Here is a 15,372-nt window from a genome sequence, read left to right as displayed (position 1 = left end):
TCATTAAGGATATTGAATGTTCGGGCAACATATTGCCTTTGCTCTTGTATAAGTATAGAAATGAAAATGACAAAACAATTGAGAAAATATTTTATTTTTTTTTATAAAGCGAATTTTATTGATTTTATAATGATTTACAAATGTAAGAATGTAGGTACTTTATAAAATATTTTATATGGTTTTCATAAGGATACAATATATTATCTGCACACTTACTTTTTATATATGTATACTGTTTTAAAAAGTCAACAAAGTAGACCGCTTTAAACGGTCAAAAATGTTTTTATTAAGGTCAAGGCTATTAAAATTAAATTTGAAATATTTTAAAACCTAATATTTCCTGCGAATTCGTACTGGTTGTACATTGAATAATTTTTATAAAATACAATATAACGTCATATTTATTTTTAACTCTTTTTATATTATTTAAAGTTGATTGATTGCTATAATTTTATTTTGCTCAATTTTTAATTCAGCGTGATTGTATAGAAATATAAGCTATTATAATAGATACAAAATATTGAATTGAATCATTATAAGTTTTAATACAATTATATTTAAATAATATAAGTTGAAAAAATGGTTAATTGTTTTTACGCAAATCATCTAAATTGTTTTACTTACAGTAATAAAAAAAAATAAAAATAATAATAATTGTTGTTTATGAGTTTCATTTATACCTATTTTAAAAAAATGTAATAATACTCAGTAGTGTTAAAATTACCTACTTAGGCATGTTGTTTTTTTTTAATTTTTTAATGGGAACTGAAAGGATGTGGTCGAAATTAAATACACGTAATATTGTTATCATATTTAAATAATCATGTATTTTATTATTTACAAAACAAAGCTGTCTTAAATTTTAAGCATTACATGTATACAGGTTCATATTATATTATCAACAAAAACTATAAATATTTATATTTAATTAAAAAAAAAAACAAATAATAAATAAATCTACCGTACAATATAAATAATTGGAAGGATGGAGTGGCGTATTGGAGGACATGAATAATTAACAAAATAATACGTTTATTCATTCTTGAACAACTCGTGAATAGTTAACGCGAAATATTCATTGGACAACAATAATTTTATTAGTATATATTACATTTTAAATATAGTATAAAACAAATACATATATATTTATCTTCGTTAATATTTTTGCTGTGTTCGCAAATCGATCTAATGGTTTACATTTATTTCAATACAGTTTTTAAAAAAAGTAAAAAAGTCCCCTTCCAAGTATAAAAAAAGATGTGACTTTTTTTCATTTTGGTTTTTTTTGTTTTACATAAAATATTACTCGTTTTGAATACGGTCAAAGGACTGAAAACCATTCAGATACAAATATTGGTCAACCGTAACTAACTCGAGTTTGCAATAAAATAGTAGATAAAACTACTAGATCTTGTTGTGATTTTTTAAGGACTTTTTTTCTTTAAAATTTCATTAATGTCAGACAAAAAGGGGAGGCATGTTTTACGCTTTCACGAAGGAAATAAAATATGGATAAATAATTGTATTCAGCGTAGTTCAATCCGAATCTATCTGACATCTTCATGTTTGTATACAGTAGTACATATATTTGCAGTCCACATGATAATATATACCGATTTAATCAATTCAACTAAAGCAAACATTTGCATGTTACAAATAAACTGCAATATATTATACAACAGGATCCTTTATATATATTATTTTAAACTATAAAAATCGCATGTAAAATGTCAACCAACCATGTAGTACGGGATGCAATCATTACTCTGGTATAACGAGTTGTTTTTTAATAATATTTAAATTAATGAATGCGTTTATTTGAAAAAAGGACCATGGACCGTAAAATATACCCTTTCTTCAAGGGGCATGTATCATCGAAATAAAATGATTTTATTAATCATGTTATATTATTATTATTTTAAGTTAAAAAATCAGAAACAAAATTGTTTTTTTTTTGTTTATTATTATTATTAATTATACTATTTATTATTTTTATTATCTAAGCAGAGTTCGGAAAATTTTAATTTTTTTATAAGTACATTAAATTGCATCGAGATTATGCAAATCAACGGAAATTTTATTAAAATATAATAATTTAATGTCATAAGTTTTGTAATATTATTTTGACAATAATAAATAAGGATAGTCGGTTTCATAGTACCTAATATATTCTTATAAGTATAAATAATGGTATAATATCATTACAATAATAATTAACCGATAAAGAAGGTAGAATATACGCTCTGATATTTGAAAATTCGTACCGTATTATTATTTGATGCGTTTTTTTCGTGTACATACCGAACATTATGAATTAAAACATAAACCCGATTGGTAATCTCGCGAATTCACTAGGTGACTATATTGAACTTACAACGATGACGGTTAATATTGTATTATGAAGAGTTCTCTGCGAGCTTCTATTCTGCGATCGGACGGTAAACAAAACGAAAACCTTTACGAGTTAGTCACGATGTGGTGATATAGTTTGAGTAGGGGTTCCGTTAGTGCTGTTGTTTGGGCGAATATAGTACAGCAAGTCTCTTGGTATGGATTGTGGCTCGACGAGGGTGGACCGTGCGTGTTTTACGGTCGGAAATATGACGACGTGACTTCTGGCGTGTACGCGAGTATGTGCGTTTATTTATGTACGTGTCTGTGTGTTAATGGTTAGAGACGAAGGTGGGAAAATATGTTTCGATTAGAAAAATAGCTCATATTTTATCGGGTCGTGGTATAGGCCATGGGGTCACGCTCGTATGCAAATACAACGCAATTACCCTGTACGTGCAGGGAGCACTGAGACGAATGGGGTCGACCCTTCCTTTATGCCGCGAGAACGATCCGGTTTGCAGGCAAGCAGATTGCGACGAGAATATACGACCGAGTGATAATAATTCTTTTTTCGACGTCTGTGCTCACCGGGCGTAATCTTTCAGTGGTAGACGAATCGAATCACGGGGAAAATAAGGCATCGTTTAAAAATGGATTAGAAAATGATTTTCCCGAATCTACCGTATACATACACACACACACACACACACGACCCTATCACCACACACGGACACACGCGCTGCTGTCATCAATCCGAGTTGCGCACCACTGGTCGTAGGTCCCGAGAGGGCGCGCAGTCAGTGACGTCTAGATTTGGGGGGGGAGGGGCAGGGAGGGACGAGGATTGAACTCAATAATATAATAATATACACTGTACATATTGCTGGTCGAAAAAGAAAATCTATATTATACGAGTAGAACGATAAAGGAAAGAAAAAAGGAAAAGAAAACGATCACGGGGGCGTCCTCTTTCTGCTCGCTGTTTGCTCACCGGGCACGAGGACGACGAGGACGACGACGACGTCACTGACTCTGAACAACGACTCTGGTACGGCTCAAACAACGTCGTACGAAAACACGGCGGCGGCAAAATAATAATATTATTGTTATACACTTTACACGAGTGTTTCCGACGGTCGACGACGACGTAGTCTGTCGCAGTACCCTTTCAGTAGACGTTGCACCAGACGGTGGCCAGGTAGAACACGGCTAGCGAACGGGCTAGGCAGACGATCAGGTGCGACGTCTTGGCCGCCGTGTTGCCGGTGCCGCTGCCGCTCAGCGCGCTCGCCTTGCACCGCAGGTCCTCCGGGTAGATGTCGGCCACGGGCACGCGGGCCCCACCGTTTCTGGGGTCGGCGCACGTGGCCCGCCGGGCCGTCCACTGCGCCAGTTGCGTCTCGGCCATGCCCAGCGTGTGCACTTGCACCGCTTCCCTGAGCCACCGGCGTAGCCATTGGCCCAGCCACAGCAGGCCGCAGTCGCATTGCAGCGGGTTGTCGTCCAGGTACAGACCTCCTGCGAATCACACGGTAAACACCTTGACGTCAGTTTAATATTATTATTATGTGAAGGGCGGAGAGGTGTTTTTTTTTTCTAACGATTAAAAACTATACAGCCGGAAATCACTAAATACCGGATACTAAAAGTTTAAGAGCAAAATTAGAGAAAAAGTATAAGTACAATAAAAATTTTTAAAAAATTGTACATAATATACCTTTAATGTTTTTTTGTTATTTGTATGAATGTAAATATCTATAAAATTGTTTAATTACGTATGGCGTGTGTACATTTCACATTCGGATTTATTATTTAAACTATATACCTAACCCTATAAAATCCAAAATGCCGTTTTCACCGTCTTATAAGTATATTATTAGAGCAAATATTCAATACGTTGTTGTACATTGCATTAATAATTTTATATACTTAATGTTAGCATCCGTGTTTCTAATCATCTTTCAAGATTTAACGCGTGCAGATTTTTTTTTTATTTTTAACTAAATTATATGGATACTTAAAAAGAAAATATTTTGCACAGTAATGACGTGACTTTTTGAATTTTCAGTTTTTTTTTATCCTTTAATATTGAACAATATAGTTTTTTAACCAGATTATCTTCAAAATATACCATGAAAACGTAATCCTAGTGAATGGTGTGGTATTAGTGAGGTGAATATAGATCTAATCATTGATCTAATGACGGTGTGTTATAATCTATCGAAATGTACTTGGCACGTTATCAAACCGCCATTGCTATTTCATACAGCGGCGTTATTACGGGGGAGAGGGGGGAATTATTTGGATGTAGTATAACTTGCCATGACCATTTTTTTTTTAAAAAAAAACTGGTTAACTATACATTTATGTATGCTGATTTAGCTTTATATAGTCCAGGGTTTCCCAACCGGTATGCCGTGAGACCTATATTATAGGTTTGCCGCGAAATTTTACGATTATTAATAAAAGTTTACGTGCAATTTTGGTAATTGGTTAAAATATAAAAATAATATTTTTTTAAATAAATACGCTATTTTAAATTGTTTGCTATTAGTATACTGGTATACAACTACTTTGGTATTAATAATTTATATGATGAATGCTTACTATAAAAAAAATATGCATACGTTTAAATAGTAATACTGATCATACTGATTTATATGTCACTATGTCAGTAACAATTGACAAGTGTGCCACGGCTAAATATGTATTAGGATTAGTGTGCCGCGAAGTAAAAAGGTTGCAGGGAAACGCTAAATTATAGTCTATGTTTTATAAAAATAATACAAAAAAAAAACCATATCACATATTACGTTAGTTGTAAATAAGTACTTTAAAGTAAACTCAGATGCACAAATAAATCTATATATTGTATTGTGCCTATAAATTTCGGATGTGGCACAAAAATAAACTACCGAGCAGTCAAGTATCATTTTATCGAGGATCCGCGAATAGGTAAAATATAAAAAAATCATCCCCCCCACAAACATAACCAAATTACGCCACTGATTTTATAAGTATATTCAATTATATATTTATTTTAAAATTAAAATTATTCTATTTTTGATTCATAAGCAAGTCTCAAACATCGCGCGTTGTAAATGTTGATGTTCGTGTTTTCACATTTATTACAGTAGATCCGACAAAAGTTTGTATTAACATCGTGTTGTTAGTTTTTAACGAGTTGGAATTTTTCTACAAAACTCATAATTATTTTCTTGCAAATAACGATCTATATCCCATAATTATTTGTTTGCCTGATAAGTTTGCATATTAATTTTATTAAATAAGTGCGATTTTATGGGGAAAATTTTGTAATTGATTTTGTCGAAGAAACTATAAAGAAACATGATGTCTATTAAATAACTCGGTTGATACCAGTTAGTTAACAGTTTATAATACACATTAAGTAGTCTTAAATTGTTTAACTTTCGGATTTTTCAAAAATTCCGTGTTCTAAGCAAATACTATTTAGTTTCTCTGTGCATATTATAATAAAATTATCACAGGTGTTTTGAACCGTTCAGTTCGAAAACACACAATAATGAAATTGTATAAGATTTACTATAATTAGTATAGGTATTATTAAAAGTAATCAATAGTACCTATTTTTAGTTTGTTTTGAAAATTTTAAAAATGCATACAATAATATTATCATAATTATTACATGGTTTTTATTAATAAGTACTAATATTTAACGTAAATATCAACAATTAAACGGAAAACGTAAGTAAAAATTTGAAAACAAAATACGTATACAATTTTATTACCATTAAAATCCCTATTGTAATATTTTATTAATATAAATCAGAATTTAAGTTTCTGAATTTTTAGTTAAATATCTGGTGTTAAAGTTTTTAATTATCAAACATTGGAATACATTTCTTGATGAATATTTTTACTATGTAGATGCAGAAAAATTTACAATAAATATTTGTTTGCTATCAGATATAACTAGTATGATAAAAATGTATAATTCCATTTACTTATGAATTCAAATAAATTAAAATTATTTAATAACCGAATATATTTGTTGTTCAAAAATATAACTAATAGACGTATCAAAATATAATATATTAATTATCAACTTATTAGATATTGTATAATTTTGCTTTAAGTATCATTATTATTATTTTTTTTTTATTTAACAATGAATAAATAAATTAAAAAAAATATATTATGTCTATATATCTTTTAAAATATAAATAATTATTACTTAAGTGTAATAAACTATAATCGTTGATAATTTTAATGTGACCTAACTAAAATAGTATTATAGTTATTTATGATTATTTATCAACGATTTTATTGTTATTGTTTATCAAACGAATCAAAAATACCTTTAAAATCACAAAAGCGCACTAGTTTACTGTTAAAACTGTTTGAAAGAGATTATTTTGCATAAACGTTACTAAAATGTAGAAAATTTCATCAGAAAATATTATTTTATGTAACGTTCTTGGTATTTAATATGAAAACATTTATATGATTACTTCATAGTAATAGAATAGGTATATAACCACAAATATTTAGTAGAATAATATAATAATTATTATTAAGTTATTATTTGTATTATTAATTCAAATACGTAAATATACAACATCAAAAAAAATTAATATTATATAGCATATACGTATAAAACCAAATTAATTATTAATACATCTTCAAACCAGTCTGATAAATAACATATTATTTTTTGTTATATTCTCTCTACCATGAAGAATTAATATCTGAAGAAATTAATTGTTTTGATTTTAATGAACAAACAGATACAATACAGTTTAATCTTCAAATATTACAATTTCTAAAGCATTTGGCAATAATATATAATTATTGTTAATTTTTAACTAGGTATCTGTGTTCACATTTTTTGGTGAATTTGAGTTGACTTTATTTGAAATATCAATATTCAAATACAATATACCTACCAATAATTGAACCGACACATAATAATATTATTATATTGTTCTATTGATATTGTGTATTATATTGTATAATATATTTACATTTATATATTATATACAATATACATAATTTGCCTGAAAACGTAACCCTTTACCATTGGCATGGAAGCCATTAATTAGTAAACTTGTATGTATGAAACGGATTTGTATTGACACTATGACGGACAGTTTAGTGAGTTTTTTCCTGCTTAAAGTATAATATTATAAAGGTTCAAGGTTTGAGAATACTATTGCAATTATCTGTCAATCAAAGCGAAAGAGATATTTTTCTGACAAGTATATGATTTTTCACTTATCAAAATGTTTAGTTTATTATTAATAAACTAAAATTGCTTTGAGTAATGGTTAAAATTATAGGGTTTAAAATAAAACGTATTTATTATAATATTTGAATATATAAACCACAGATAACCTTCATATTATACATATTTTTTTCACACATATGACAGTTATTGTCAAATCGTTTAAAAATTATACTTTGTAAATGGACACTTAAAAAAGATTATTTTTTATGTTTTTTTTGTAAAACATCAATAATAAGAATATATATATATTTGATTCTTGTAAGTAATAAAAATAACTTATTTTTAACCTATATGTTTTTTAGGATTAGATAATTAATATAAATTCTGAAAGGGTTTTTTTTTTAATGCTATTTTATTTGTTTGTTTACTTTTAACGTAATAACTAAAAACTATTATGAAAAATAAAAATAGTTAGTCCATATTTTGTTAAAAACAAAAATAATAACTACTTAAAACTTCAATTTATATTATTTAAATATTTAACTTTGACCTTTTCAAAAATTCTCATTTGACTAATGATTTATTTTGATAAATTTATTATTGAAAATATATTAATATATTCTTTATATTCTTTACCATAGAATTTTTATCATAGCATCGTTAGATAAGCTCAAGATCTGACAGGAACGATGCATTGATATAAAATACGATTTTATCTGTAGGTTTTTTCTTTTTTTGATAGTCTTCATTAATAAGGGCAATAAAAATAATGGTAGACGTTTTAAGTTCTAGAAACATTGATGTTACTAACTTATTTTGAAAGCTTTCAAATAATGGCCGTGTTTTGGTGGGAAATGTTTCCAACGAACTTACACGCGTCTTTCGTATGTTATATTACTGAATCAAACTATAACCCATTATTTCAATTTGTTTTTGTTGTTATTGTTGTTTTTTTTTTTTTTTTAATAAGTTTTTCTAAAATAATTTACGCTATAAAAGTTGATATAAAAATAAATATGATAAAAAAACGCTTATACATTCTTAAAAATAATTGAAAAAAAGGTACTTGAAATATTAGCTGGTCTACGTATATTATAGCCTTTACATTATAATTTTTAATGACGCTTCTTTAGATTCATGTTGTCGTGTATAATTCGAGTTGTATGCATCCCAAAACTAATCATAATATTTTTTTATAATTTGAATTTAAAAAAAAAAAAACTAGGTATGCATAAATAAGATGAAATCCAAAGAACGAAAAAAAGAGTGTTTTTAATTTATTTCTCTTCCAGTTATAATATTACATATATTTTTTGTACAGTCTAAGATTTAATTGGTTAGCTTTCAAGTAGTTCACTAGTATTATATTATTAATTTTGGCTTGTACCTAATAATATTTTTTTGTATATCGGTACTGTTTTCAAAAATAATTAAGCCATCTACGAGTAATTAAAATTTATGTAGGTAATTGTATAATACTATAATGCGAATCAGGCGCTATTTCATCTTAAGTTTATAAAATTACATTATAGTCTTCGTATATTTGAAATCAATTTCTTCAGCTTTTAAAATAATAACCTTTATTTAAATTCGTTTGTCTATATTAATTTATAGTGTAGTTACACAGCACAAAATTTTAGTGAATGCGTTTCTCGTCTACTCAAATGTCTTTTATAATGTATAAAGACGATCTCAATGGAGTAAGTTCAAAAAGTTTTAGTGACACTATTGATAAAGATTTCTTATTTTGTCAATAAATAAAAACGATTACGTTTAAAGTAAATTAAATATATTGACTCATGATCTCAATTGAAAATGTTTTAAGCACCAATAGTAAATGTAATTAATTAATAAATTAAATTAAAATAAAATATGTTGTTTTATAATCATTTATGATTTTTTTTCTTAGCTATATAATTATAAATTTGTTTAAGGCTGAGTATGAACAAAATTAATTTTTTTTTTTCATATTTGATCTTTTATAAAATATATATAATATTATATGTAATAATAGCTGTGTACAACAATTAATCCAAGAAAGCATGAAAAATCATAAATTATTATTTTTAAACTTAAATTATAATATAACGTTTAAACTGTTATAAAAAAAATACAAAATATATATTTATCATTTGTTTACTAGAAGAACTAATTAAATTTTACATACTGTATTACTGTATGTCTGTATGTATTACATAATATTATTATTAAAAATAACAGTTATTGATGTCTTAAAAATGAATCTCTAATAAATTGTAAAACAGTAGGTATTTGTAAATCTATTCGAATAGGTATGTACCTTATAGAATATAAGAAAACATTTATTACGATGGTTTATATTATATTATTATTACTTTAATTTACTGAGTATTGGGAAATAAATAATAGTACATTTATTATTTTTATAATTTAACTTTTGATTCCAATAACATCGAATATTCATAGAAGACAATAATTTTTAGTACTTATGTAATAATATTAACACAATACCGATAATTTAAATTGCGAGGTTCCGATAATGATTTTTAAAATAGCAAGCCATACAAATAGAATAAAATAAATCGAATGCACTAATTCTGGGTTAACTCGTAGGTAATAGAAATAAAGCCACGAAGACAAGTAGTTTATATTTTTAAGATTTAAGTATTGGTTTTTTTTTTAGCTGTTAAAAGCTCGAGCAATAAAACTGTCACAATTGAAATATCTAGTAAAATATACATTTAACCTTCCTTCAATAATGACGAACACGTTTGTCCCCTTAATCATACGTTACACTGGTACGATTATAATGAAAATTGTGATTGTTATCGGGCATGTGTCATTTGACCCACCTCTAGTCATCATCGATGTACATAAATTATTAACAGTAAGGAATGAATATTGAAATACCTACTATTTTTATACTATATTTTTTTTACATCGATAACATAATACTCGCACAGTATATTTTCAGTACTATATATTTAACAATAACGCGGTGAAGACATATTTTTAACTTGTCATTTCTACAATTCTCTGTGGTTGTATGTCTGCGTGTGTGTGGGTGTGTATTTACTTATATCGACCATACGGAAAGTAAAAATATGTACATATATATATAAATAGAGGAATGAGAGAAGAAGGAGCGACCGAAAAGAAAATCGCGGTGCGACAAAAAGTCGCGCGTTCGATGCAATGTAGGGTGGAAAATATATCATACCCGACACAGATGTGCTTTAATATAACCCCTATTCCTCACTCGCCCCGATGCCACCACATACTCATTCTTTTCAAGCGGCACTTCGTCAGCACTTCAGTTCACAGTAGCGAACACAGCCATTCTGGAGGAGAAACAAAAAAATAAAAATAAAAATAATAAAAATAAATAAATAAATGTGAAAAAAAAATACAACACAAACTTCCGCACACTAGCACTCTTGTCAGCCTAAATACTCGAAGTGCTTCGTACTTTTTTCCTCTCTTAATTTTTTTTTTTATTCCCGTAGACACACATACACATAACAAATACCATTATGTTTGCATGGCACGAACAATGACCGGCCGGCAAATAAACCGCGTGTGACATTGTTTAAATTTATATACATATAATATTATAATTCTATGGTCACCCAATTTGCTCGAATCTCATGTTTTCTTTGTATTCCTGTCTTCTTTTATATTCCTTTTTACACTCGTCAACCCAACACAAACGCATATAAGCTGTTGTTTTTTTTGTTTCTTTTTTTTTTTTAATGAACTCATAATGCGGCTAGGAAACAAAACCACAAATGTAAATTAGAGTATAAATTTACCCGAATGGTTGACTAAATCATTACCTTAAGTGTAAAATGTAAATCATGAGTCAGTATATATACCCAATAGGTAAAAAAAAAACTGTTAGCTGATAAAATATAGAAGTTAAAAGCTATTCTGATAAATTTCAAAGTACAATTAATAAAAAGCGTCTCATATACATTTTTTTCAATTCTTTTTAAAATTAAAGTATTTGTTAATAATAGTTTTTTGGCGTAATAAATGAATTTATAATAATAAAAATGTGTAATTAATTTTATAAAATTATATTTGAATATATACTGAATTTTATAAATTCAATGTTATTTAATATTTGTTTTTTTTTTTTGTAAATAAATTGATGTGTGAGTATGTGACATCTAACGAACAAATTAATGTAAGAATAGGTTAAACATTTTTCCATGTTTGTTATAAGGAAATGTATTACGTAAGCTCTAGAATAAATTTATTATACGATATAAAGTAGATAATTTAATTTATATGCCTTGTATAAAAGAATAAAATGTATAATAAAATTCGTTTTTTAATATTTCACACGTTAAAATTTATAATTATATATTAGGTATTCATACTTAATTATATAGCATACATATAATATTTTAGACATCAGCAAAACCACTCCTCGTTCTTTAAAATAGGTCAGTTGGTAATGGCAAACGTCTGTTGGACCTAACCTTTCAAAAGCTATATAATAATCTTATAGGTAAAATATGTATATAGGATATGTAATGTATTATTATTATATTTTATACAGTTTTATGTTCGTATTACTTAAAAAGGTAAATAGCTAATGTCTTATGTAGGTTAATAATTCTTAAAAATATTATTTCTTATAGTTATACATTTTATTATGAAAAGCCAATGTAAAATATTTAATTAAGAAAATACTTGCCTTTCAATATATTTGTACCAGAATTTTCCCATGTAGTGTAATTGGAATATATGGTTAATGGATTGAGCGATGTAAGCTTGTTACCAGTTAAATCCAATGCCAGTTTTGGTACGCCGACCAGTGGTAATAACAGATCGGCAGGCAAATCTTCAATTGCAGTGTGCCGAATACTGATTGTTAATCGTTCGCCGACCCCACGCTCTAGACCTGAGAATATCTGACGGTCAACGAATTTCAACTTCGATCCAGTAATTGAAACTGATTCTAATTTAGGACCACAAGTATCGACTATTGGTCCGACTAATTTAGAACCTTTCACGTGAACCGATAGTCTGCGGATTGATTTAACAGCAGCGCATACGATTTGTCCTAGGTTGGGTCGCCAATCAGTGGCTAATGATCGGAGTGTGGACAATTTAGATAATGATCCCACATCAAAACGATCTAAGTAATCAAGTCGTTGGACTCGTAAATGCTGTAAACGGAATAAGCCCGAAAAACTTGATTTGGTTATTGTCTAAAAACAAAAACATAAAAATAACAAATTATTGAGAGCAAAGATATTTTTTTTTCATAATAATGTTTAAAAATGTAGTTATAGTGTGTTAATAAAAAATTGAAATGGTAAATTAAAAAAAAATTACTTTTATTGGATTTGAAGATAGATCCAATGTTTTCAACGATGGCAATAATGACCAAGCATGTGACGGAGAAGTACTTAATTTATTGTCATTTAGGAACAATGTCTTGAGCCTGGACAACATTTCCATTGAAGATCTGGATATTTTTTCTAATTTATTTTTTGACAATCGAAGTGAAATTAAACTAGGAAGTGGTAATGGTGGCGTTTCGACTAGCCCCGTATCTTCTAGGTTTAAATGCCTAACATTTTGTACGTAGTGGAAAAGTTCTTTGAAATTTGCTCTGAGGTTATTTGAAGACAAATCTAATGAAATAAGATTGGTGAGTCCAACAAATGTGTTATCTGGAATTATTGTCAATTTGTTATTTGCTAAACTTAAATTGGCTAACTTGGGCACATCAAAAAACGTTGTCCCATCAACATGATCTATTCGATTACCAGCCAATAAAAGATGTCTGAGAGTTGCACCTGTTTTCAATAATACACCAGCCGGTACTGCGAGTAATTCATTATTGGATAGATCGATATACTCTAATGGCGTTCCTGATAATACATCCCAACTTAATGAGCTTAGTCGATTTCGAGCTAAAGATAATACTCTAAGTTTTGGTAATGTTGCAAACTGTTCGGATGATAATTGTTGTATTTTATTACCAGATAAATACAGTATTTGCAAAGAAGTTAAATTACAAAAAGCTTTTGAGGCTATTGATGTCATACCATTTTCGGTAATAGAAAGTACTTCTAGGTTCGTTAAATTTACGAACTCAGAGTTATATATTTTGGTTATTCGATTATGATCTAAGTATAAGTTTCTGAGTGAGCTAGATATATAATATAACAGTTTAAATGGTAAATCTCGTAAACTATTATGACTTAAATCTAATATTTTTATGTGAATGGGTGTCACAGAATCGTCGATCGGCGTTTTCTCAATACAATTGTTGGATACGTTTAATGACATTGGTGTTTTTGAATTAGTACAATTTACAAATGACGTCATTCGCAGTTCTTTTAGTTGATTTCCTTGTAAATCAAGGCGTTTGAAATTTGGCAAACCGTTAAATGCCGATGGCTGAATGTATTCAATTTGATTAAATGATAAGTCAATATTAAGTAGCCTTGGAAGTTCTTTAAAGGAATGTGACATAACTTCAATAATTTTGTTCCTAGATATAGTAATTGTCTGTATTTGTTGTAGATTAGAAAATGTATTTGGTTCTAAGGACATCAAATAATTTTGATTCAGTCTTACTTCACGAAGATCAGTTTGATTAGGTGAACTAAATGTCCCAGGAGCCAACACAGATATCCTATTAGACTCCAAGTTCAGATATTGAAGATTATCTAGCGAATATAATGCATTGAATGGCACAGATGAAATATCATTATTATCAAGTACTAACCACAACAAAGACTTGAGATGTCTTAGTATTTTAACTGGAAAGTTATCATAATAAACACCAAAACTAATTTCTAAGCTTTCTAATGATGTAGCCAAATCTAAGAATACGTCAGCATCTACATAATGAATATTATTAAAAGACAGACTTAATTCCCGTAGAGCAACTGTGTTTTTGAAAGGTCTTCCGATTAGTTCTTTCAACTTGTTGTTCATCAGTAATAATGTGTCAAGATGCATTGCCCATTCTCCAAAGTCGTTTTCTTTTATTTCTCTGATACAATTATATCCTAAATTTAAATGTGATAGTTTAGTGCAGTTCAACAATGCATTGCTAGGAATTTCCGTAAGGAGATTTCCAGATAGTGAAAGTGACCTCAAGCTTGATGACACTCCTGTAAAATCTGCTGAGTCAAGTCTATTAAGATCATTTGACGATAAATACAAAAATTTTAAGTTTTTGAGTGTTCTTATTGCTGTAGGTATCATTCCTAAATTATTATGTTCCAAGTCTAAATATTCTAGTATTCTTTCAAGGCCTTCAAATGTTTTATGGTTTAAGTTTTTCAACTTGTTGTATGAAAGATACATTCGAACTGATCGTAATCCATCAAATGCATTAGCATCCAGGGACTCTAAACGATTCATATCCAAGTGTAAATTACGTACTTCTGAACGACCACCAAACATTCGACCTGACCAACTCTCTAATCGGTTCATGCCGAAATCTAAAACATCAAGTTTAACAAATCTATTGGGGATTATTTTCGTCATATTTTCTATATAATTGTCTCGAATGTACAATCTGTTTAATGCGGTTCCAGTTTCTAATAGTGATAATGGAAACTCTTGTAAAAAGTTATTAGATATACTCAATGTTTCAAGCGTTGGTGGAGTTCTAATATTAGGTAGAATAGTCGTAATCAAATTGTTGTCTAGATTTAGTGTAGATAAAGTTCGTAGTTTTGAAAAGTGTTCTGGAAATGATATTAAGTCATTTTCACCGATAAACAAATGTTGTAGCGTATCTTGCAAATGATTCCAGTGTGTTTCTATTACTTCTATGTTATTACTGTAATTTACAACATATTAACGTAATT

At 28.5% G+C, this 15,372-nt stretch overlaps 1 protein-coding gene across 1 annotated transcript in view; it reads right to left on the bottom strand.

Moving 5' to 3' along the window:
• Window positions 1-801: 801 nt before the first annotated feature.
• LOC114122093 (chaoptin) overlaps window positions 802-15,372 on the bottom strand; it is an 80,810-nt gene continuing 66,239 nt past the window's right edge. Inside the window, exons 6-8 of the mRNA XM_027984657.2 lie at window positions 12,872-15,344; window positions 12,228-12,744; window positions 802-3,852 (exon numbers count right to left, since the gene is read on the bottom strand). Of these exons, the coding sequence (XP_027840458.2) occupies window positions 3,503-3,852; window positions 12,228-12,744; window positions 12,872-15,344 (3,340 nt within the window). The 3' untranslated portion in view covers window positions 802-3,502. The remainder of the gene's footprint in view (window positions 3,853-12,227; window positions 12,745-12,871; window positions 15,345-15,372) is intronic.

Source organism: Aphis gossypii, chromosome 3 (assembly GCF_020184175.1).
Source record: "Aphis gossypii isolate Hap1 chromosome 3, ASM2018417v2, whole genome shotgun sequence".
NCBI classification, from domain to species: domain Eukaryota; kingdom Metazoa; phylum Arthropoda; class Insecta; order Hemiptera; family Aphididae; genus Aphis; species Aphis gossypii.
The sequence above is the reverse complement of the archived record's forward strand: the minus strand, read 5'-3'. Positions and strand labels throughout refer to the sequence as shown.